The 19,735-nt window shown below is 44.6% G+C and overlaps 1 protein-coding gene across 3 annotated transcripts; it reads right to left on the minus strand.

The window, feature by feature from the left end:
- Nucleotides 1–1,645: 1,645 nt before the first annotated feature.
- On the minus strand, nt 1,646–19,313 carry add3b (adducin 3 (gamma) b). Of its 3 annotated transcripts, XM_037465584.2 has the most exons (16): nt 19,097–19,313; nt 18,820–18,996; nt 12,695–12,923; nt 11,665–11,809; nt 10,814–10,965; nt 9,959–10,039; nt 9,154–9,303; nt 8,692–8,835; nt 8,150–8,248; nt 7,347–7,520; nt 5,677–5,937; nt 5,378–5,494; nt 4,677–4,766; nt 4,271–4,394; nt 3,328–3,423; nt 1,646–3,210 (listed from the first exon to the last, which is right to left on the minus strand). In XM_037465584.2, exons 3-16 carry the CDS (start codon nt 12,875–12,877, stop codon nt 2,975–2,977), a joined length of 2,052 nt encoding a protein of 683 aa, XP_037321481.2. In that variant the 5' UTR covers nt 12,878–12,923; nt 18,820–18,996; nt 19,097–19,313; the 3' UTR covers nt 1,646–2,974. The 3 variants fall into 3 exon arrangements, with proteins under 3 accessions (XP_037321481.2, XP_062422462.1, XP_037321482.2); XM_062566478.1 differs by having other exon boundaries at nt 18,820–19,313; XM_037465585.2 differs by lacking the exons at nt 18,820–18,996; nt 19,097–19,313 and adding an exon at nt 13,719–18,778.
- Nucleotides 19,314–19,735: the final 422 nt, after the last annotated feature.

Below are 19,735 nucleotides of genomic sequence, written 5' to 3' on the forward strand. Positions count from 1 at the left end.
AGTTGTAATGTTCATAGGTGCGTATTGCGTAGTTCTCCAGATCCAAAGCGATCCAAACTCGCATTCAGCAGAGAGATGATGGAGCCATCTGCTGAGGGGGGGGGGGGTTCGGTTCATGGCACCTGATAGTGGAAGCAACTCCCCATCGCTAAAAGTTCATGGAGTGGACTTTCACGCTTGCTTTTCCACTCCCGCTGACTTGTGAAGTCATTTTCTTTTCCGGCACCATGAAGGACGGACCGGGGGCCCCGAGGCGGAGGGCCCCTGTATTTGCGAGGCCAGCCATGCGTGCGTGCGTTGGTGCGGCGGGGCCGTGTTGTGCCTCCGAGACAATGGGTGCAGATGGCTGGCCCGCTGCAGATGTGGCCAGGCCTGTAAAGAGAGAGAGAGAGAGAGAGAGAGAGAGAGAGCAAGCACACCCTCCCATAGAGTCTACTTGGCGAGGCCCAACGCACACAGACGGTCCTGATCACAGCACTGGAACAGAGACGCACTCTTCGGGTGCCCGAAGCAGGCAGCGTTTGTGCAAAAGACGTGATGGTCTCACAAAATCCCAACAAATACAGGCCTGTGTTTGGAATACATTCTCTCTCTGCTAATATCCCCCCCCCCCCACCCATCATTCTATAAAGGCTATTGTTACCCTAATATCTTCATAACCCCCGAATGCAAACATGAGTCTCGGGTGTCAGAGGGGGCAGAAGGCCGGAGCAGCGCGGACCCGCCGCAGGTCGGCGTAGAATGTGACCCCCGCTGGAGTAATCTGAAAAGCCCGAGGATTACACCAGTGGCTCGGTTGTCACAGAGGAGGCGAAGTCACGCGGGGGCCGCTTTCATGAAAGAATGTGACGAACATCCGTCTCTGGTCTCGCGTACAAGGCTTCGGGGGACGTGGCACCGAGAAGGAAAGTTCATTTGGACATCTATTGATTGTCCTCTGCTGGTGGTCTACAAGAGGACGGTGTCATGAAGCAGCCTGGTGGTGCAGCGGCAGACCCCCCCCCCGTTGTTTAAAGAACAATGGGTGCACTTTGCCCCGAGGTCACAGCGTAAGGACAGACGTGTGTCACCTGCTGTGTCCTCTCCTCGGGACACGGGAGAGCTCGGCTTCTTCTTCCCGGCGTTGAAAGGCCTCGTTCAGATAACACCTTTGGGTCCATTAGCCTCAGGGTTAGAAGTATGTCTTATACTTATATTATAAATGTATTATTTTCTCATTTTAACAAATGTTTTAATGTCTATTTAAATGCACGACCTTTTGACCTGATCCTCTTGTCATCTGCTGGGAGGTGGTTGTGTTTTTTTTTTGGGGGGGTGGGGGGTGTAGATCCTGTCACTCCCACCCTCCCCCCAACATGAACACCTGTTGGAGACACCAAATCCCCTCTTTGTCTCCACAGTCCCCTCTCAGTGCATCGCCATGACAACGGCCATTCATATCATGGCTGAAGACTGATTACACAGCCTCACACGGTCAATTATCGCTCAACAGAGTGCATTGTTTTTAGGGGGGGGCGCTGCTTCTTGAGGGAAAGGGTGGGCCGTGCTCATAGTTCTCTACCAAGCTTTATATTGCACTCGATGTGCTTTAGTCTCTTAATACGCTGGATATTTAGCTCCAGTTTCACACCACGCCAAGCTGAAATAAATGAAAAGGTAACTGTATTTGAGTATCAGGAATGATGACATCACATGCTTTTTACTCAATAAGCAAAAGGACATTAAAACATGACATGAACATGAAACATCTGAGATTTCATTACACCAGGCGGAAGGCATTTTTCAAAGGACTGACTTTGAGGGGGGGGGAGGAGACTAATGTAAAGCACCATGGAGGAAACAATGCAGGAAGGTAACAGCACTGAGCGCACAAAGAACAGGAGTAAAACAGCTCGTGAACACTATGCACGGAGCCTCACCGAGTGGAACTAAAATGATTAAAATACATGTTAAAATATAGTTAATAGATTGTACTGTCACATTTCATCGCCTAACGTTTGGTTTAGCGTAGCAAAAGAACTTCACAGAAACAAAACTATTTACACAAGGCAAAGAGTTCACTCCCTTCGGGTCAAAAACAAATCATTCACATTATAGACTGGGATGTCAATACACGCGAGGTCCTCTAATACACTTTGTGTCAAACGCTAACAGCGGCCGTGAAGGGGAAGGAGTTTCCATCAACCATCCACCGACCAAAATGTGTCTCTCGTCAAACACCACTATGCCACAATCATCACTTAGCGGGGCTCTTTCTGTTAGTCACAGTCACAATAAAGCAGCAACCATTTCAACGATACCACTGACTGCGAAGAATTATTACTGAATCATCCATCACAGCATGTTTAGTATAAGAGTTAGTATATAAGTAAAAGACTGCCAAATCATTCCTGTAACTATCAAACACTATATTGTAATACCTAAAATATAAACCAACATTTATTATTACAAGGTAGTACAGCTATGAATGTGTTCGTACTTCTTACGAGGCTGAACGTTGTATAATCGTAGCGTGTTCAGTCACTGTCACGCACACAACTAGTGTGATTGTTAAATTTGAGTCTTCAGTATACATTCAGCAATGCACTTGTGCAAAAGGAGAAGAAGAAAAAAACAACAGAAAACACAAGAACACAATCAGATTTTTTTCCCTAACCTTTGAATCCCATTAAAATATGGGTAATAACCACAGATATGCAGTTTGATTATACTGAGCCCTTTGGGAGTGGTCAATCACAAATTCTCGTGTGGAAGAAACTTCCGTATTACTTTTTGCTGGCACGTCTTGGAAAAACTTTCACAGGAAATAATGGCTGTGAATGAGAGAAGGCTTTTAAAAACAACCCGGTCCCGGGAGACTTTCTGACTAAATGTCTTTTTCTGCACTTCACTTCCTTTCAACGAGATTGAAATTAACAAGGCGACGCAGACGTCCTCACGGCAAAACACACCTGGCTTTTTACAGTGAATGACCTCAGGCCTCGGTTTTTTCTTTCTCGTCCTTCTTCTTCTTGCTTTTTTTCAAGAAGGAAGGCGCGCGGAACTTCTTCTTCTTTTTCACCGGGGACTTGGTCTGGCTCTCGGGCGCCTTCTCGTTGGACGTAATGGAGGTGTCGAGCGTTTCCGACGTGCTGAGGCTCAGCTTGGAAACGTCGACGCTCAGATCCTCGTCCGTCTCCTCCAAGTGGTCTTTCCCATTGAGTATGGTGTCTGTGGAAAAATGAAACCCACTCGGTGACCGAGGATGGACGTAAAAAAACACCGGAGCAAACTAGCAGCTGCTGCCGAAACCATTTGAGTCCCAGCGGCTGTGGACCAGCTAGTTACCTTGTTTAGTTGGGGTCATTAAGGGAGAGAGGGAAAGGGAGATGGTGGAGCCGTCAAATGTGGTCATCTCTTCTGCGTCGGTGGCATCGTCGTCTTCTGTGAAAGGGTTAAAGCCGTCAGAGGTCACTCGTCCGTGCATGTGAGGCGTATCGGGTTTTACAAATTCATTAGATTTTTTTTTATTTCAGTCTTCCCATTAGCAACGAGAAGGGATCGTTAAATTCCCTTTGGTGATCCCTTAACTAATGGTTGCAATTCATCTAGAAGAATGTATGGAGCCAATTTCATGGCATTTCACTTAAAACCTCACAGAGGCGCTAAAGAAAAGATCTCTCAAGATAAATAGAAAAAGAACAATACAAATTGAATTGAATAGTGTGCTGGTTTAACAGCAGTGCTGCATGTTTTTTGGCATCTCGTTTAGCCGATGTGATGTGTAGAATATGAAACATTATTGTTTGAGGCGGTTCCCAATCTGCAGTCACAACCAACGCATGAGTGCTTCGAGAAGACCGATGTCTGCAGCTCATCTCTCACCGATCTCATACGATGGGCTGACTTCACGGCTTAGAGGAAGAAATTTAACCGCGGGCCGACAAACTTTCCTTGCCGCGGGCATTTTTGCAGGAATATCCTCATTCAAACACTTCCCGCAGGCCGCAGCCGAGCCCTCCGACTGGACTGATTAACTACACGAGCCACGGCGCTAGACACAGCAAACATTTGGGATATATACGGGTCCAATATTATCATTACACCCAATAATCGTCAAGACGTAGTCATCGCAATCCGTGCATTAACGCGCGATGCGTCTTTCTAAAGAAAAAAGAAAAAAAACGATTTTAACCCGGGTTGGATTTAAATGAAGTTGGGGTTTGCTGAGCGTCTTAAGAGCAATGGAGCACTTTAAAGTTTTGTAACAGTAAAGAAAGTGAATGACTACCTTCTTGGCCTAGCTGCTTTCTTTCTACCAGGCTCTTGTATTCCTCCAGCACTCTCTCCGTGAGCTCATTGAAAGGGTTGGGGGGGAGGGAGCGAGTCTGCTCCTCGTCCTCGATGATGAAAGCCTGATTGATAGGAGAGAATAAAGAGACATTATGGACACTTGGTGTAATGCAATTTTCAGCCAAGAGAAGTAATTGCGCACAGGTAACATTGACAGCTCGTTATAAATTCACATTTAAAAGGACTCAACCATGAAACAGAAGGACTATTGCACACTAAAGAAGGCATTGCCATGACAATGTTCTTATGTAATTAAAGACCAAACACATTTACACTCTGTATGATGCAGTGTTGCCGCACCAGGGGCTTTGCACCTTTGTTTTACAGATGGTAAATATACTCACTGGGCCTTTTATGGTGTCCACGACAATGCCAGATAGCAGCTGGGATTTTGGTCCAGCGGTCATCAGGTCACCTCTGTGCTGTTCTTTTATCTGATCAAAAATGAGCAACAAAATCTTATTGAATGTGGTAAAAGAACATCTGGGATTACACATCCAATATGTGTCATTATTAATTTATTATTCTTAATAATCTTAGTTAATATTAATAACTAATTATAACTTATCTTATAAGTAATTTAAATATTCATGTCAGTCGAGCTTTAGGGACTAGTCTATTAATACTAGTTGTTTAACAAACCATTGTTCCATCTCCTCAAATGTAGGGATTTGATTGTATTCTTTGCTGTATATGACGGCTTAATTATGTAGGGTTGACTTTCTATTGAATACAACAAGCAATGTGTTAACAACAATTTTGGCTTTGGAAAATAACATAGACAAAACAAGTAATGGAGGAAATGAATGGCAAATGAATTGACCAAGAAATGAATTGTTAGTCAGTTTATCAAATTCAAATTGTGTACCTGTGTATAATTGTGTATATCCGTGCCACGTATCATAGAAAGTAAAATGCATGGTGTACTTGAAGTTAAACTGAATGTGCCTTTTTAAAATAGCTGCTCTAATAAGGATACAACGCAGACAATTAGAATTCCTTCTAACATGCATGCTGTCTGAAAAACGTGTTGTTTTTCACTGACCCGCTTTCTCTTATCCACAACCTCGGTGGGATCAGTGTTGAGCGGGACAAACTGGTTGGGGTCCTCAATCTTTATTGGTGTGCCGATGTTATTGCCTGGCTCCAGAGACTTCATCCACTGAGAAGAAGAATAAATTGAAGTTGGGGAAAAGAACTCAAATGGGCTGAAATTGTATTTTTCATATTGACCACAAGAGGGCAGGCTAATACCAAGGAATGGCTGCTCCCACCTCACAAAACCCCCGAGGGCTGGATTATTATCAACTTCCCTGTTACAGGTGGACATGAAAATCAACGCACCGTGGTCTTGGTCCTGGGGCTGACCTCCCCGCTGGGCGAACGCTCGGGAACGTTGACCCTCAAGTAGCTGTTGGGCGAGTTGAGCCACCGGGTCCTTTCTCTTTGCTGCTTCTGCGCCATGAACTTTAAGGGGCTCCGCAGACCCAGCTCACTGTCCTCCGGGGACACAGCGGACACCGTGGCAGGGATCTCCACGTCGTTGGTAGAGCGGGGCTTTTCGCGGATGATGGGGTGTCGGTAGCTGTAGCCTGTTCTGTATCCCTGGAAGAAAACACAGAGAGGAAAGATAAGTCGAAAGACACTGACTGGATTGTGTCCATTGCAATTGTGTGCAATGTGTTTTGTTGTTCTTTCAGATCACACCCATTAAATTAGAAATATCAAATACAAAGGATACAAAATACAAAAGGACACACAGGCCACCACTCCAACAATGCTTCTAAATATTTAAGCAACTTGTATATATATATATGCATTTTTGCAGATGTGCCCAGTTTCAAAAGGAAAAGATGCAACTTTTGTTTAAAGCAGTGTGCTGTTAACAATACATCAAAGATGAGTGAGACAAGTAGAAAAGCGATCGGAGCCTGCAGCGGGGTGCAGAGTGCAGTCTGAAGCTGGCAGTGCAGCACTACAAGCAGAATCAAAATCGGCTTTTTCTCGCAGGCAATATGACAAGTTCGCCGCCAAAGAAAATCCCCGCTTTAAGGCTTTGATTGCCACAATGTGAGCACGCCATCATTTATTTATAGTACTGTTGACTATCACTCCACAGTGTAGTTATTAGAAGCCTTTGATTTAGGACATGAGCAACAGCAGGAACCACACGGTCTGTATCTGTAACCTCCTTTCAGGTAGCTCAGATTGGGGGAAACGACAACCCGGACAGACAGAGCAGTGGCCCGTCCACCCAACGCTGTATTCAAACCCAGGAGGATTCCTATTTCCCAATTTGCCTACACTAGAGTAATGACACCAAGCGGTCGGTGGGGTCTCTGCGAATGTGACTGCCCACAGCGAGCCTCACCATCTGGAAGCAATGATCTTTAGGGGTGGGCTGTGAGCGCACAGAGCCAGCGCAGCTGCAGCCCACTCCAGCCACAGATGTTAGCGAGGCGCGCGCTTTATTTAACAGACAGGTCGGACATGTTATGTGCACACAAAACGTGTCAGGGCTTTGTCATCAGCAGTGCTGTTGGCTTGTGAATCGACAGAAGGGCAACACTGCAGCAAAATGTTGTAGAATGTGTTTTAGTCTATTATTTGTTCCACACTTTTTTTTCTCTACTCTAACTTCCCTGTTTTTTTTTTACTTTTTACTATTAAGAAAAGCACTTCTTTTAACGCATTCTATTTGAAAATGGAAAATGATCTACCTAAATGTTACACATTTCAATTGAAGCCAGATTTACTTCTGGATGTTCTGTATGTTTTTGGCGTGTTTGCTAAGTGAAGACCAAGCCGCCCTTTGCACCAGGCGATGGTCTAACAGCAATTTAAAAAAATGGCTTCAAGCACTGATCCAATTACACATTTTTTTTCCCCGATCAGATTCACAAACACATCTCTGGCTTCATTGTGCACCCTAATCAGACACTTCCTGAGGAAGCGCCTTACACAGGAAACTCAAAGCATCATGGGTAAAAAGCACAGGTCAGAGGTTCGCTCACCAGGTTGTCCAGCATCCTCATCAGAGACTCGAGCTCGGCCTCGCCCACTTTCCACTTGACCTCATTGTCCATTACCAGGCCGGCAGCGGCCACTCCCTGAGTCGGGGGTTTGAACTTCTCTCTGTCCAGGAGCAGGAGGTTCTCCACGCCGCCCGAACACCCCAGAGCGTTCACCTAAAAGAGAGCCAACGGAATTCTTATGGTATTTACATTTTTCCCTTCTGGAGTTACGAGCCATATCGATATTCTGCAGAGAGTTCCTGATGTTTCCCCGCATGTATTATTTGACGGTTCTGCAATGTCAAAGCTTAGAGGACGTCCTTTCTTCTCTTCTGAGACACAAGAGGATTTTTCTATTTCTTTTTTTAAGACATTTAATTATAAGACGTAGGGGTTTTCAATATGTGTCAATAGGAAAAAACCAAAGTCCAGACACGCCGGGGTGATGAGAAAACACTCCATCTGCCTTCCCGACAAAACAATGGGAGTTTCTCTGCAGGGTTCCACCTGCCTCTGAGTCTAAACAGTGCTCCCTGTTACATATTTGACTTTGTTCAAACATTCTGTACGTTAGACGTTGACTTTGCTTTCATTTCAGGCCTCGCAGTATTACTCTGCTATTGGCAAGTCTGACTCAAGTGTGGAAGAAATGAAAAAGATTGAACAATGGGGAAATAAGGAAGGAGGCTGGCGATAGCGATGGTAAAGTGAACTGTGTAAGAAGTGTATCCAAGTTGTTTTAGGTCAAGATAAGAAGTCATTACCAGGAAGACTGAAGAATAATAATATCCAACTTTTTATACCTGGATTTCACACGCTTGCTGAGAGTGGTACACGTAGTGAAAAGCCTCTTCTACGGTTTCTCCCAAAGCGAGCAGCCCATGGTTCCTCAGGATCATCACCTAAAAAACACATGAGGATCCCAATGATATGTTAAAGCAGGTGACTATACTAACATATTAATTACATCAATCAATGTGGTCACACAATCTCTGCATCTAGCTGCCCTCCCCATCTCCCAGTCTTTATGCTAAGCTTTTTTTGCAGGTAAATATGGGAGTTGTGTCCTATTGAACCCTCAGCAACTAAAACAAAACTGTATTTTACAACACATGAAACCTGTGTTTCTAAGGATGTCTTACCTTCATCTAATTGTTAAGTAAATGAGACAAAAGGTTCATCGTTGCAAAGCAAAAAATAATTGATTTTAGTCAAAGTGCAGTTTGTGAGAGCCACACATGCGTTTCAGTTGTGCATACGGTATAATATAATAGATCGTTCCAACGAGGAGTTGAAAGCGAGAAAGTGGGCCTGTCAGCAATGGAGTCCCGTGGTTTGACAGTACCTTGGCAGTAGGGCCCAGAGCCTTCTGAAACTCCACCTTCTCCTCTTTATTATCCAGGCTGCCATGGTAACCGCAGCAGCTCACGTCTCCTAGAAGCAAAGCCTCCCGGGAAATGGGCAGGATTCCACATTTCATCGAGGACACCTGTTAGCATGGGAAAAGAGCAAGTCAGACTCTGACGCACCAACATATAAATAGCAGCACATTTTTAGCTATCAGGCACAAATAAAACCGTAGACAGTGATGTTCATCATGTGCTGGGCAATTCACAGTCTAGCTTCAAAAGAAATGGTAAAAACGCATTACGGGGTGTGTGCATCTAAACAAAGTAGCAGGGGGCTGCTTTTAATTCAGCCTCTTCTTTTGTTGCTAAATAAGCATTTAGCCAAATGGGCATTTAGCATCAGCGTTTATGCTTCGATTAAGACGGCGCTCGTTTGATATGGCCTGGAGTGTACTTACAGCAGCTGTAGCCGGGGTGTGTATGTGGATGATGCATCTCACGTCTGGGCGCATAGAGTAGATGGCGGCATGAGGAGCAAACCCGAAGAGGTCGATGCCCAGATCCGTGGAACCCTGCTCCACCACCTCACCAATTATGTTTACTTTTACCTGAACACGGCATTAAAAACAGAACCATGTGGTTAACTCAGAAACAGAATATTCTTTTGAAATACTAAACCCTGGGAATCGTTAGAGGCCACCCGCTGCATTTTCTTGTCAACAAACAAAGCTGCTTGAGGCCTAACCAATCATTGGATGCATTTCTTTCAACATAAAATAGCTGATATGCTTTTTTTCGTTTAATATATTTTGGGACAGTGATCATTTTGCATCATTTGGGCGCCCCCTCAATATAATGGCATGCTTTAACACTGATGTGTGTCTGCATGCAGCTCATCATACTGATGTGCATAGATCCTAGCTAGGATTGGTATGCCACGCGTGGGCATTCATGATATACAAATAAAACAAGGGCGCACACCATAAACAAACGACGCTATCATTATTAAAAAGGTTTTCCTGACTTTAGTATGAATCCATAGCACTACAAATACTCCAAAAAGTGCCTTTATTTCCAAATGAATTTACCATGTATCTTCTATTCAGGTTACATACTGATGGAATGTGATACTAGTATAATAACAAATAATCCAAACTGCTTCATTTCTTATCATGATTCATCAAGACATATGATCATTTGTTTTGCTCGAAGGAGTGTGCGCTCATTCTTGGAAAATGACAACAAAACGGCCATTGTGCTTACCAAATTTGCTGCCGTGACCTCAGTGAAAGACAGACCTCGTGGACTAATAAGAACATGGTCCTGCTCTTTACTGACACGGACCTGAGAAACAATGAAGATATTATTAAAATACAAATCCTATCGAGGTTGCACTCAAATGAATGAGCTGAGACCAACATTCCAGAATGTCTACGGAAGTCACTACAGTGTATAATCAAGGTTGGCTAAGCTTGGGCAGAAGGATCTAAGATATATATATATATATATATATATATATATATATATATATATATATATATATATATGTATGTATGTATGTATGTATGTGAGAGTCTATTTCTGAGCCTTAAAATGCCTCTGCAGGAGTGTCTGCTTCATAAATGTATTCTTGTCACGGCCAAATAGCACCAAAACCACAGGAGACCAAATCTCCGCTGTTAAAAAGTTATTTAAGATGGGGGAACAGCTACTCTGAGAAGGGGCGTCCATTTTAAGGATTCAAGGGCACAGGATACTCTGAACCACAAAAAGAAAGTTTTCTTCAGTGAAAAAAAAAGTATAATAATTGGAGGGTGGGTCGATACAATTGACTTTCTCTGCTTATGTCTTTGGGGAAAACTGGAGCTTTCTATCTCAACAGCGCAGGTGTTAATCACATATTTCAGTTGGGAGTTGCTTTTGGGGAGCTGTTAATACTGACATAACTGACTTTTCCAAATCATAAATAATATATGGGCTCTGAGAACAGAGAGGTGTTCCCCTATAAGCCTCTCGGTAACACAGAAACACGAGGCCAACGTTACTAAAGGTTACGCAAACCTTGCGCGGCGCATGTGCAGCGGAGCGGCCAGACGCCGCGCGTGGAGTCGTACTCACAGTATTGTAGGAGCTTGTAAAACGAGCCCAGCTGAAGAGGTCAACAAGCCTGTAGAGGCTGGCCAGTCTGCAGCGACTCTGTTTCTCCCCTTTGGCAAAGGAGGGGGACTCGATACCAAACAGGTCGTTGACTGGAGTCACCATCCCGATGCCTGCCGCCAGACACAATCGCCATCAGCAAACTTGTGATGCACCAACGACATCCAATTAGCACTTTCCCCCCCAAACATCCAAAATGACGTTTACATGGCTGTCTTCTCAGTGTATAAAGTAAAAACAATTGGGGGGAAGCCCTACGGCTGTAGCTTAAAAAAAGGGTCTTTCTCACAGTTCCCCTCGACAAACCGAAGGGTATTTTTGGGCTGTAACACCATAAAAGGACATTTAATGATCCATGGCCCAATCTTTTTTACGGCCACTTTAGCTTTTCTAAAAGCAGCTAGGTCTCTGCTGGGCCCCATAAACATTTCCAAAAGGGACATTTTTCCCTAACATTTACAATTTTGATCGTCATCTTTTTAGTTCCGAGTGCTCCTTGACCTCCACACAGGACGAAGAGGTTCGGCAGACATAATAACACATTACAAACTGCTAAATCACTATCGAGGCGGATCACGAGGGCTGCCGTCTTAACGGGAACACTGACAACCAAGAATGCTGTAAACAGCTTTCTGCCTTCTCCGCTGTTTAAGGGTTGTTGTTCTGTGTCACGGGACTCTGTCAATGAAGATATTCAGCCTGCATAATGCACCCGCGGTCACACTGAATGACAAGCAGGCCCAAAAGTGAGATAGATGACAAGATTGGAGAAATTCTCACACACACACACACACTAACACGTTGCTACTCACTGATGGGCGAAGTGAGGGGGCCGGAGCCCCCCAAGGTGCTGGCCATGACCAGGTCAGCAATCTGCCTCAGAGCCAGAAGGCCCGTAGGGTTGTTGCCCTTCGTCATCTGATCCTGGATCAGGCCTTCCAACTCATCTTTAAACACCTGTGGACAGAAAGAACGAGTTTTTTTTGTCAGGCTCGATGTGACCGAGTGACGCTGCCAACACGACCCAACTCTACCTCACTTCAACACCCTCAGGATGCACAGCATTGCATCAGTAAACAGATCACCGAAGACCATTAGAAAACCTCTTTGTATGTCTGTGAAGAGGACTTGAAGTCAGAGAGGAGGCTTGGGGGGAGTGTGGGGGGTTGCATTCATTTTTGACTTCAAGAGTAGCCCGTGACTCTTGAAACATCTCTTTCTCCCCATGTGCCGCAGCCGAGCTCCAAGCATTCTGCTTCATCCAACCACGGTTCCCATGGTGATGAGATGAGCTCCACTTGTTGGGCCTGTTATGCAATCACAAGAGTGTGAGCCTTCATGGGCGCGCGTTCATGGCTCGTCCTCGTTGCTTCGTCTAACCAGACGGCACTGCTGTGTTTCTGAGATATTATCTCAAGCAGTATATCATGTGTGAAATTCTACGGTTGGGCGCACACGCAAAGAATGTGTGGATTACTGGTTAATGGTTTGAGCCACTAAGCATCAGAAAATTAAATAATATATGTAAATTTGGTGTTGGCTAATCTGGTTTCAGATATTGTGTATGTAAAGTATATTCGACAAGTGATACTATATTCTACCTCTAAAAAATGATGAGTTAAGAGGATGATAAATGTGAATATTCATATTTTAATATAGCCACAGTGCAAATCACAGCTAAACCCATCTCTAAGCACGGCAGGGTGCATGAAAGGACCTTTGAGTGAACAATGCATTTCAGTCAGTCTTGACTTTAAGAGCTCTGTTTGTTACTTAGAATAAGATGTGTGTGTGTGTGTGTGTGTGCAGGAAGGCACTTATGCAGAGCTCGGGGCTACATACTGGACTCCGCAGGATCTGCGTGACCCGCTTCTTTTGCTCCATCATGTTGAAGTCCTGCCTCAGGTCGGGCGACATGCTCTTGTTGCGGAGGCCCTCGGGGTCGCAGTGGCCCCCCTTGGGGTCGTTGTTGGACAGGGACAGGGTGAGGGACCCCGCCGCCTGTCTCACGTCCACCAGGCTCATGTCTTCGCCGCGCAGCTTCCAACTCTTCCTCTGATTCCTCTGGGATCTGCAAATAAAAGAGGATAAAAACCTCGCGGCTCACTTCGCATCCAGGCTGTCAAGGCAACGGTTGTTTTAGCAGCGCAGATGACTCATGTAATTGCAGGGATGGAGACAAACGCGAGTGACACATTGCCCTACGGCTTTGTTAGTCCGAAGCTGTTTGTGTGTGTGCAACAAAAGAAAATAGACGGGAGATGAGTGTGTCACGGCGGATTTAATCACAACGCAGGTATTTCGTAACAGAAGTAATTACAACTCAACAACACAGAAAGGGCCGTGAACATCTCGCGCCCACAGACACAACTTCCCAACAAGTCTTCTATGTCTCTTTTTTTGTCTCTTTCTTTACTGCGCACACGGTGTGTGTCAACAAAGTGTGAGGTGGAAGGCAGAGAGAGGTCTCGGTAAACAAAGGCTCGTCTGGATAGCAGTTAGCACCTTGGGAGCCGCCGCGGTACCTGGACGCGGGGGGGGGGGGGGCGGATGGATACAGGAGGTCCCGCGAGGACTAACTTTTAGGAAACAGTTGCAGTAAATACACCGAACCAAATGCAAACTAAACCACCACTCGGTGCGTGGGCGTCAAAGTTACACCCCCCCCCACATGGCGTGTAAGTTGGTTACACTGCGAAAAAGTACCGGCTGTGAGTGTGGAGGAACGTTTTTTTTGGGGGGGGGGGGACGTTTGGGGAGGAAGCTCCACTTTCACGCTTGTGCGCGCGCTCCATTGAAAACAAACAACAACACAAAAAAAGAAAGCACGAGGAGAAAAACCGCTTACTGTAAGTTTAGACATTACCTGAAACAAAGCGCTCAGTTCGTTGAGGGGGGGTGGGGGGGGGGGTTGGTTTTTAGCGGAAGTTTTCCGGCAGAGGCTCCAGGACAATCAGAAGAACGGTATTCCCGACTCGCGACAAACCATTGTGCGGAAGGTTTGGAGGAGGGTGGGAGAAAGAAGAAGAAGAAAAAAAAAGAAAGAAAATGAGCGCAACTTGGTTGGTGGCGCAGTGTCCGGGCGGAGCGGTGTGCTGCGCGAGAGCAGCGGGATGAAGGAGAAGTGAAGAAGAGTGGCTGCGTGGAGGAGGAGGAGGAGGAGGAGGAAGAGGAGGAGGAGGAAGAGGAGGAGGGTGTGGGTGTGTTGGTGTGGGGAGAAAAAAAAAAAGCAAAAGTGACCATGTGACTTCAGTTATCCACCCACCACCGGGCCTTATGTATGCAGCGGGACAAAGGAATGGCCACTCGGGATCTGCCTGCAGCTCTTTGGGGCTCTTCTTTACAACAACACGGTGGCTTCCCCGTGGCCTGTGTTTTCTCTGCTAGTAACTTATCCCCCGTTTTTTTTTTCTCCTTCCCACGACGAACGTGCTACGCATCGCTACAGTTTTGAGCCACACAGTTTGTGATTTATTTTCTCTTTTCGGGCCTTTCGGTATGTGCCATTCGTTAACTTCTACCACCTCGTTTCAACAGAGGCTCCCGTGTGCCCCCCGGTCGTAACAAAATAGAGCACTTCAAAGCCACAACAAGTGCCTCGCACAAAAAGTAAGAGGCTACGTTTTTTTTCAGAATATGGGATGTTGGCTCTAAAAAAAAAAAGCAATGAAACACAGATGTTTCTCTCCACCAGGAAACACAACACTGTTTCACAATTCTTTTATCCCCCCCCCCCTTTCCTTCATTTTTCGACTGTAGGACAAACGTTTTCATGTGCCAACTACATAAAACACACGATTCTAATAGTCCAACACAGCAAATTATAGCTGTCACAGCGTATTTGTCCACACAAAAAAGATGATGTCAAGAGGTCCTCTTAACAGCACGTAGGGTCATCTCATGGTAATGTAGCGATAACAACACCAACTAATGGGGCCTCCTGCTTGGCTTTTTCTGAAAAACGCTGCTTTTCTTCAAGCAGTTCTAGTTTGGCTGGAAATAAGATAAAAGATTAAAGCGAATATGAAGCCGTGCAGCTTTTGTCCGCCCCCCTCGCCACTTCTCAGCGGCTCTCTGCCGCGCAGGCCGCTCTCTCTCTCTCTCTGCGGAGAGCATTGTAGCTCTCGAATGTTCAAATGCACAAAATACTGCCAGAGTTATTAACCTTTTTTTCAGTCAGACACGTCCATTTCCAGCTTTTAGGAGAAAAGGCAGAGGCTGACTTGACATCACGACGCCGCGGCGATGGAGTCGGGGGCAGGCGGAGCAGCGATGTGGACATATGGGTTGATGTAATGAAAAGCAGAACTTCCTCAGTCCAGAGCTGTGTGAACCCTCAAACTCTGAAACCCTGCCCTCCCTGTTTCTGGCAACGCTCCCACCGAAACCACGTACAAGCTTAAATGTCTCCTCACACACACACACGCGCACACACACACTAAACACACACTCGACATCCTCCCACCCGCCGGCCCCCGCATTCTTGCTGACTATTTGAACTTTTCAGCGAGGGCAGTCTGTCTTGCGAGCATTGACCAAATGCCAGGTGTTATTAGTCGACGTCTCATTCACACAGATTACTGCGCGGGATAACGATGTCCGCAGATAAAAGCAGACTTTTGTCTTGTCACAAACCTGCTACTCTACTGGAAACAAACCCCCGGCATGCACACAACGCAAATGCTGCCCGGATGCAGGGGTTGAGAAATCAATGCAGAGAATAATGATCAGCACCACGTTGTGGTTGAACTTTTGTTTGAAATTCCGGGCGCCGTGGCAAGAAGTGGCCTGTTGTACTGAAAGCGGAGGGATGCAGGGAGCCACATTGTGAGATTCTCTCCCACAGTGCAGTGTCTCATCTCTGCTGCTCGCGGGTTTGAGTGTGTGCTGTATTTTGTTTTTTCTGAACTGGAATAAGCTGAAAGATCTTGCCTGATATAGCCAAAAGTGTTAAGTGGGGGGTATATGTAGACACTCAGAATATTCAGGAAAACGCAATTGATCATTCAGTTATTTAACAAAAATGCAATTGTTATTTTAAATGCAAATTGGGAATTGTTTTATTAGGTACATGTTTTATTACAACGATTTAATAAACCTCTAAAAAAGAGAAAAGTGAAATAAACTATTCAGTTGAGCTCCAGATATCGTGACTTTTCGCCCGTTGTTCCTTATATTTTCCATCATGCAATTTAATGGTGTATTTCATTCTTTCATTAGACCCACGTTGACTGTTAACAGGAAATGTCTTTCACACCCCATTTTTTAGCACAGGCTGCGAAAACTGTTCCAAAACAGTCCAGGCTGATAATGACATCATGCAGAGTCATTTAGTCAAATTTGTCCCCAGCTCTTTAAAAGTCACATTGAATGGTTGAGTTGTACTACTTGCGACATTTTTCTGTTTACCAATTTATGAAGTCCACCTTCAAACATCTTATTCCTAGATCATTTTTTTCACTAATCATTGTCCCATTTTCTCTCTGACATCTTATGGATTTTGCAATGTCACACATGAGTACTGAGCCACACCTCGGCAGGCGTACAGTGATAGTGTTTGGTTTATTCGGTATCACAACAATGACTTTGTTTTATCACAGTACTTTTTTTGTACTGTAAGTGTGTGGAATGAAAAAGAAACAAGAGTTTTGTCCTGGAGCTGGCGGATGACGTCTAAATTCAGCCTGTACTCTCAGGCACCGCAGATGTTACCAAAGAACGGCCTGCTTTCAGTGAATCTTTGTCATTGGGAACAATGACTGAATAGCAATCATCATCGTATGTTGGGAACCACTCACTCTGTGTGCTGAAAACATCCAGAGCAACAGATGGACATTTAAATTATAATTGATGTGGAGAGGGGGGGGAAATGACAACTTTGTCTCAGACCAGTTCCCAGCATTGGTTTCCATGGTAACCAGTGCTTACGCTGTCTCTCGTCTGAGGCTGGATTAGCGGAAGAGTGAATATCTGCCAAATAACGCCAAGAGGCTGTTCTCTGAAAAATGCAATGCAAAGAGAGAATAGAACATTCTGCCTCCCGAGTTTCCTCTCGTAATTAGCACTAAGGAAAAGGGTCATTGTAGTCCTCCATCAATAATAGACATTCTGTATTGATTGCTCTCAAGATTAGACCAACAACTGTTTCCTTTTCAACTACAGAGATCTTTGAAATATCGGCCAACGACCTCGCAGTGATTTGCTGGCCCGCTCTCCAATGACCCTTCCTGGTATTTATACTTTGACCACTGCTGGGCACCTTTTTTTAAAATCAACTCAACCTCACCCATCGCCCCCGAGTGCCAGATTGTTTAGAGCCGTAAGGCAACACATTCATCTGTAAAGATTAAATCAGTTTCTAAATAGTTGTAGCTGAGTAATCTCACCAGTAATCTACACAGAGCAGCTGCACATTGTCTGTCCTCAGAAACCTGAACTAGATCAAAGCTTTGCAGACCACATTCAAATCCCTAAATTCTCACAGATGTATTTTTTAGTTGTATATGCTATTCTTCATTGACTCTGTTACTTGGACAACAAAACAGTCTTTTTAAGTCTGTTTATGTGGCTCACTTGGTGTTTGTGACGTATGAGGCTTTCTTGATGGACATTTGGTTAATTTAAATCACTTGTTAGAGCATTATTTAAACAGGTATAATAATCAAATGCGAGTGAGCAGATCAGGAATCCGGAGAGGATGTAGCTGCTTGGCCTATTTTAGTTTTCGAGGAACGCTGTATATTAAAATACACATTTACATTAGGGCTAAAGCTTTTGCATCGGGGAGGTTGGCGAGAAAAGAAAACTTGTACCACAGACTCTTTCTTTTTTTTCTGCTACAAAACAATGCCGTTGTTTTTGACATCTTTATACGGAATATATCCCAACTTGCTAAAAATGGCCCTGCTACACTCCCACAGCAGGGTGGGTGGCAACAACAGAGGCCACTTTGAACCTGAAACAATTTACATTGTTACAGTTGGATCGGTGCCTTCACAGCTTTGGGACACACGCGCATATACACATACGTACGCACACATTGCAGTGGTGTGGAAATAGACAGACTGTTTACCTAAGTGGAGGAGCTGGCTGTGGTCCCTATAGTGGTTTTCTTTGGATGGCCTCCATGTTTGAGAGCTAATGGTTAGTGGTTAGCGGTTCACTTTGACTCAAGGCCGAGGTAGTGGTCGAGTTAAAAGATCCCTCGTATGTGTCACCTTGTAACCGACACCTTGGGAAAGGGAAGTGTTGCTTTTTAATTTAGGAATGCTGTAAAACATTATGCAAAAACCTGATGTTTATTGGGAAACGGGAAAGTATCCAAATTTAGTGCTGTAAAAGAATTCCATTTATTATGAAGTTCACTGAGCGACAAGCTGACGACGTCGTAAAACGTAATCAAGCGTAAAATTCATTTCATGAATACTGTAAAAACGTGAACAGGAACAATCCATTGCACGGATGAAAGGGCTTGGGTCACGACCTGCCTTTTCTGTTTTATTACTATGTATAAATCACATCAGCAGGCACACACATTATGAAATCCTGTGTCTGCCCGAGCCCCACATCTAAAGTCAACAAATGCTTGTTCGTGTTTCGAGGGCTGACGCTAATTGAAACCAGCTGTTTAAAGCCTCTGCAACTGGAGTTAATGGTCCAGCTGCAGACAGACTTGTTCAACAATAAATGTTTGAGCTTGAGTATGCTGCAAAAAAAAAAAACTTAATGTTGAAAGAAAAGGTAATGCACAGAAATCACATGATCACTCTGTGTTGATATATTGTCAATTTTGGTAAACTGTCTCACAAAAACTGTCAGGAAATCGAACCTTTATGTGCAAACAACGCATTGAAAATAACCCTCACCGTAGCTTCAAACCCCCAGGATTGCAAAAAAAAGACAGCATGCAAGATAACATATGTGCTCCAGTTTCAATCAGGCAAAAGGATTACAAGAAAAAAACTCACGGTTCTGTTCCCTTTAAAACTTATCCTGCAGGAGAAGTCCTCAGGTTTTTACTTCAAACTCCCACGGTCCAGCAGTTACTAGCTGTTTACATTATCACTTTGAGGAAGGTCATCTGGTTTCCCACAAGAGAGGCAACTGCTGCCTCGCCTCTGATCTCCTGAACTCGACTCCTCTGCCTATTCTCACAGGAAAGCAGGGAAACTTGTCAGAAGAGGATCTGGAGACCAAGATTTTAGATTAGACTGGACTGAAAAAATGGGAGGGACAAGCTCTCACCCCCGACATTTATTATTCTCAATTCTTCCTTGCTGTAACGCTGAATAATTCCCTTAAATCACCTAACTATATACCTTTTTAAAAGGTATAAACTTTATTAAGCATGAATTACTCTTAAATCTGTATCCAACCATAAAAGGAGGAAATCTGCAGCAATCTCCTGGCAGGCGTATTGTTCCTCTGCATATTGAGCGTGCTTCATGTTTCTAAATTTTGCTGTTGAGGAGGACATTGCACACTGTGAATGCCTGCCCGCTATCACCTCCTCCCACATACTCTGAACAGTGAGTGAGTAGGATGTGCTGCTCACCCTCTTTACTGCATCTCCTGAGTAGATAGATAGCAGTGTATGTGCGATGCATGCTTAGGGTAGGTGGGTCTGGTTGCTGTTTTGTCTTAACAAAATAATAAGAGCACTTAAAAATCAAGAAACGCCCCGAGACTGAAATGTTTTATCCTATTGAGCAGATTTTGGCACTCAAAAATTTGGCTCTGCGGTGAAACCTATGATATCATCCCTACAATATTTATGTTCTTAATAAACATAGATTGTATCCATCAAATAAAAATCCAGATGTTTTGGAAGAGAAACCAACAGGAAACGGCTCGCTGATGATTTTATTTAGGTTGGCAGCAGCT

The sequence above is a fragment of the Pungitius pungitius genome, chromosome 13 (genome assembly GCF_949316345.1).
Source record: "Pungitius pungitius chromosome 13, fPunPun2.1, whole genome shotgun sequence".
NCBI lineage: Eukaryota > Metazoa > Chordata > Actinopteri > Perciformes > Gasterosteidae > Pungitius > Pungitius pungitius.

What these genes read in the sequence shown, in the direction of transcription:
- add3b (XM_037465584.2), bottom strand. Translation starts at nt 12,877, where the DNA reads ATGAGCCTGGTGGACGTGAGACAGGCGGCGGGGTCCCTCACCCTGTCC. An exon ending in CCCCCTCACTTCGCCCATCA is followed by an intron (nt 10,966 to 11,664) that starts GTGAGTAGCAAC and finishes GTCTGGCGGCAG; the next exon opens with GCATCGGGATGGTGACTCCA. An exon ending in AATGACCCCAACTAAACAAG is followed by an intron (nt 3,211 to 3,327) that starts GTAACTAGCTGG and finishes ATTTTTCCACAG; the next exon opens with ACACCATACTCAATGGGAAA.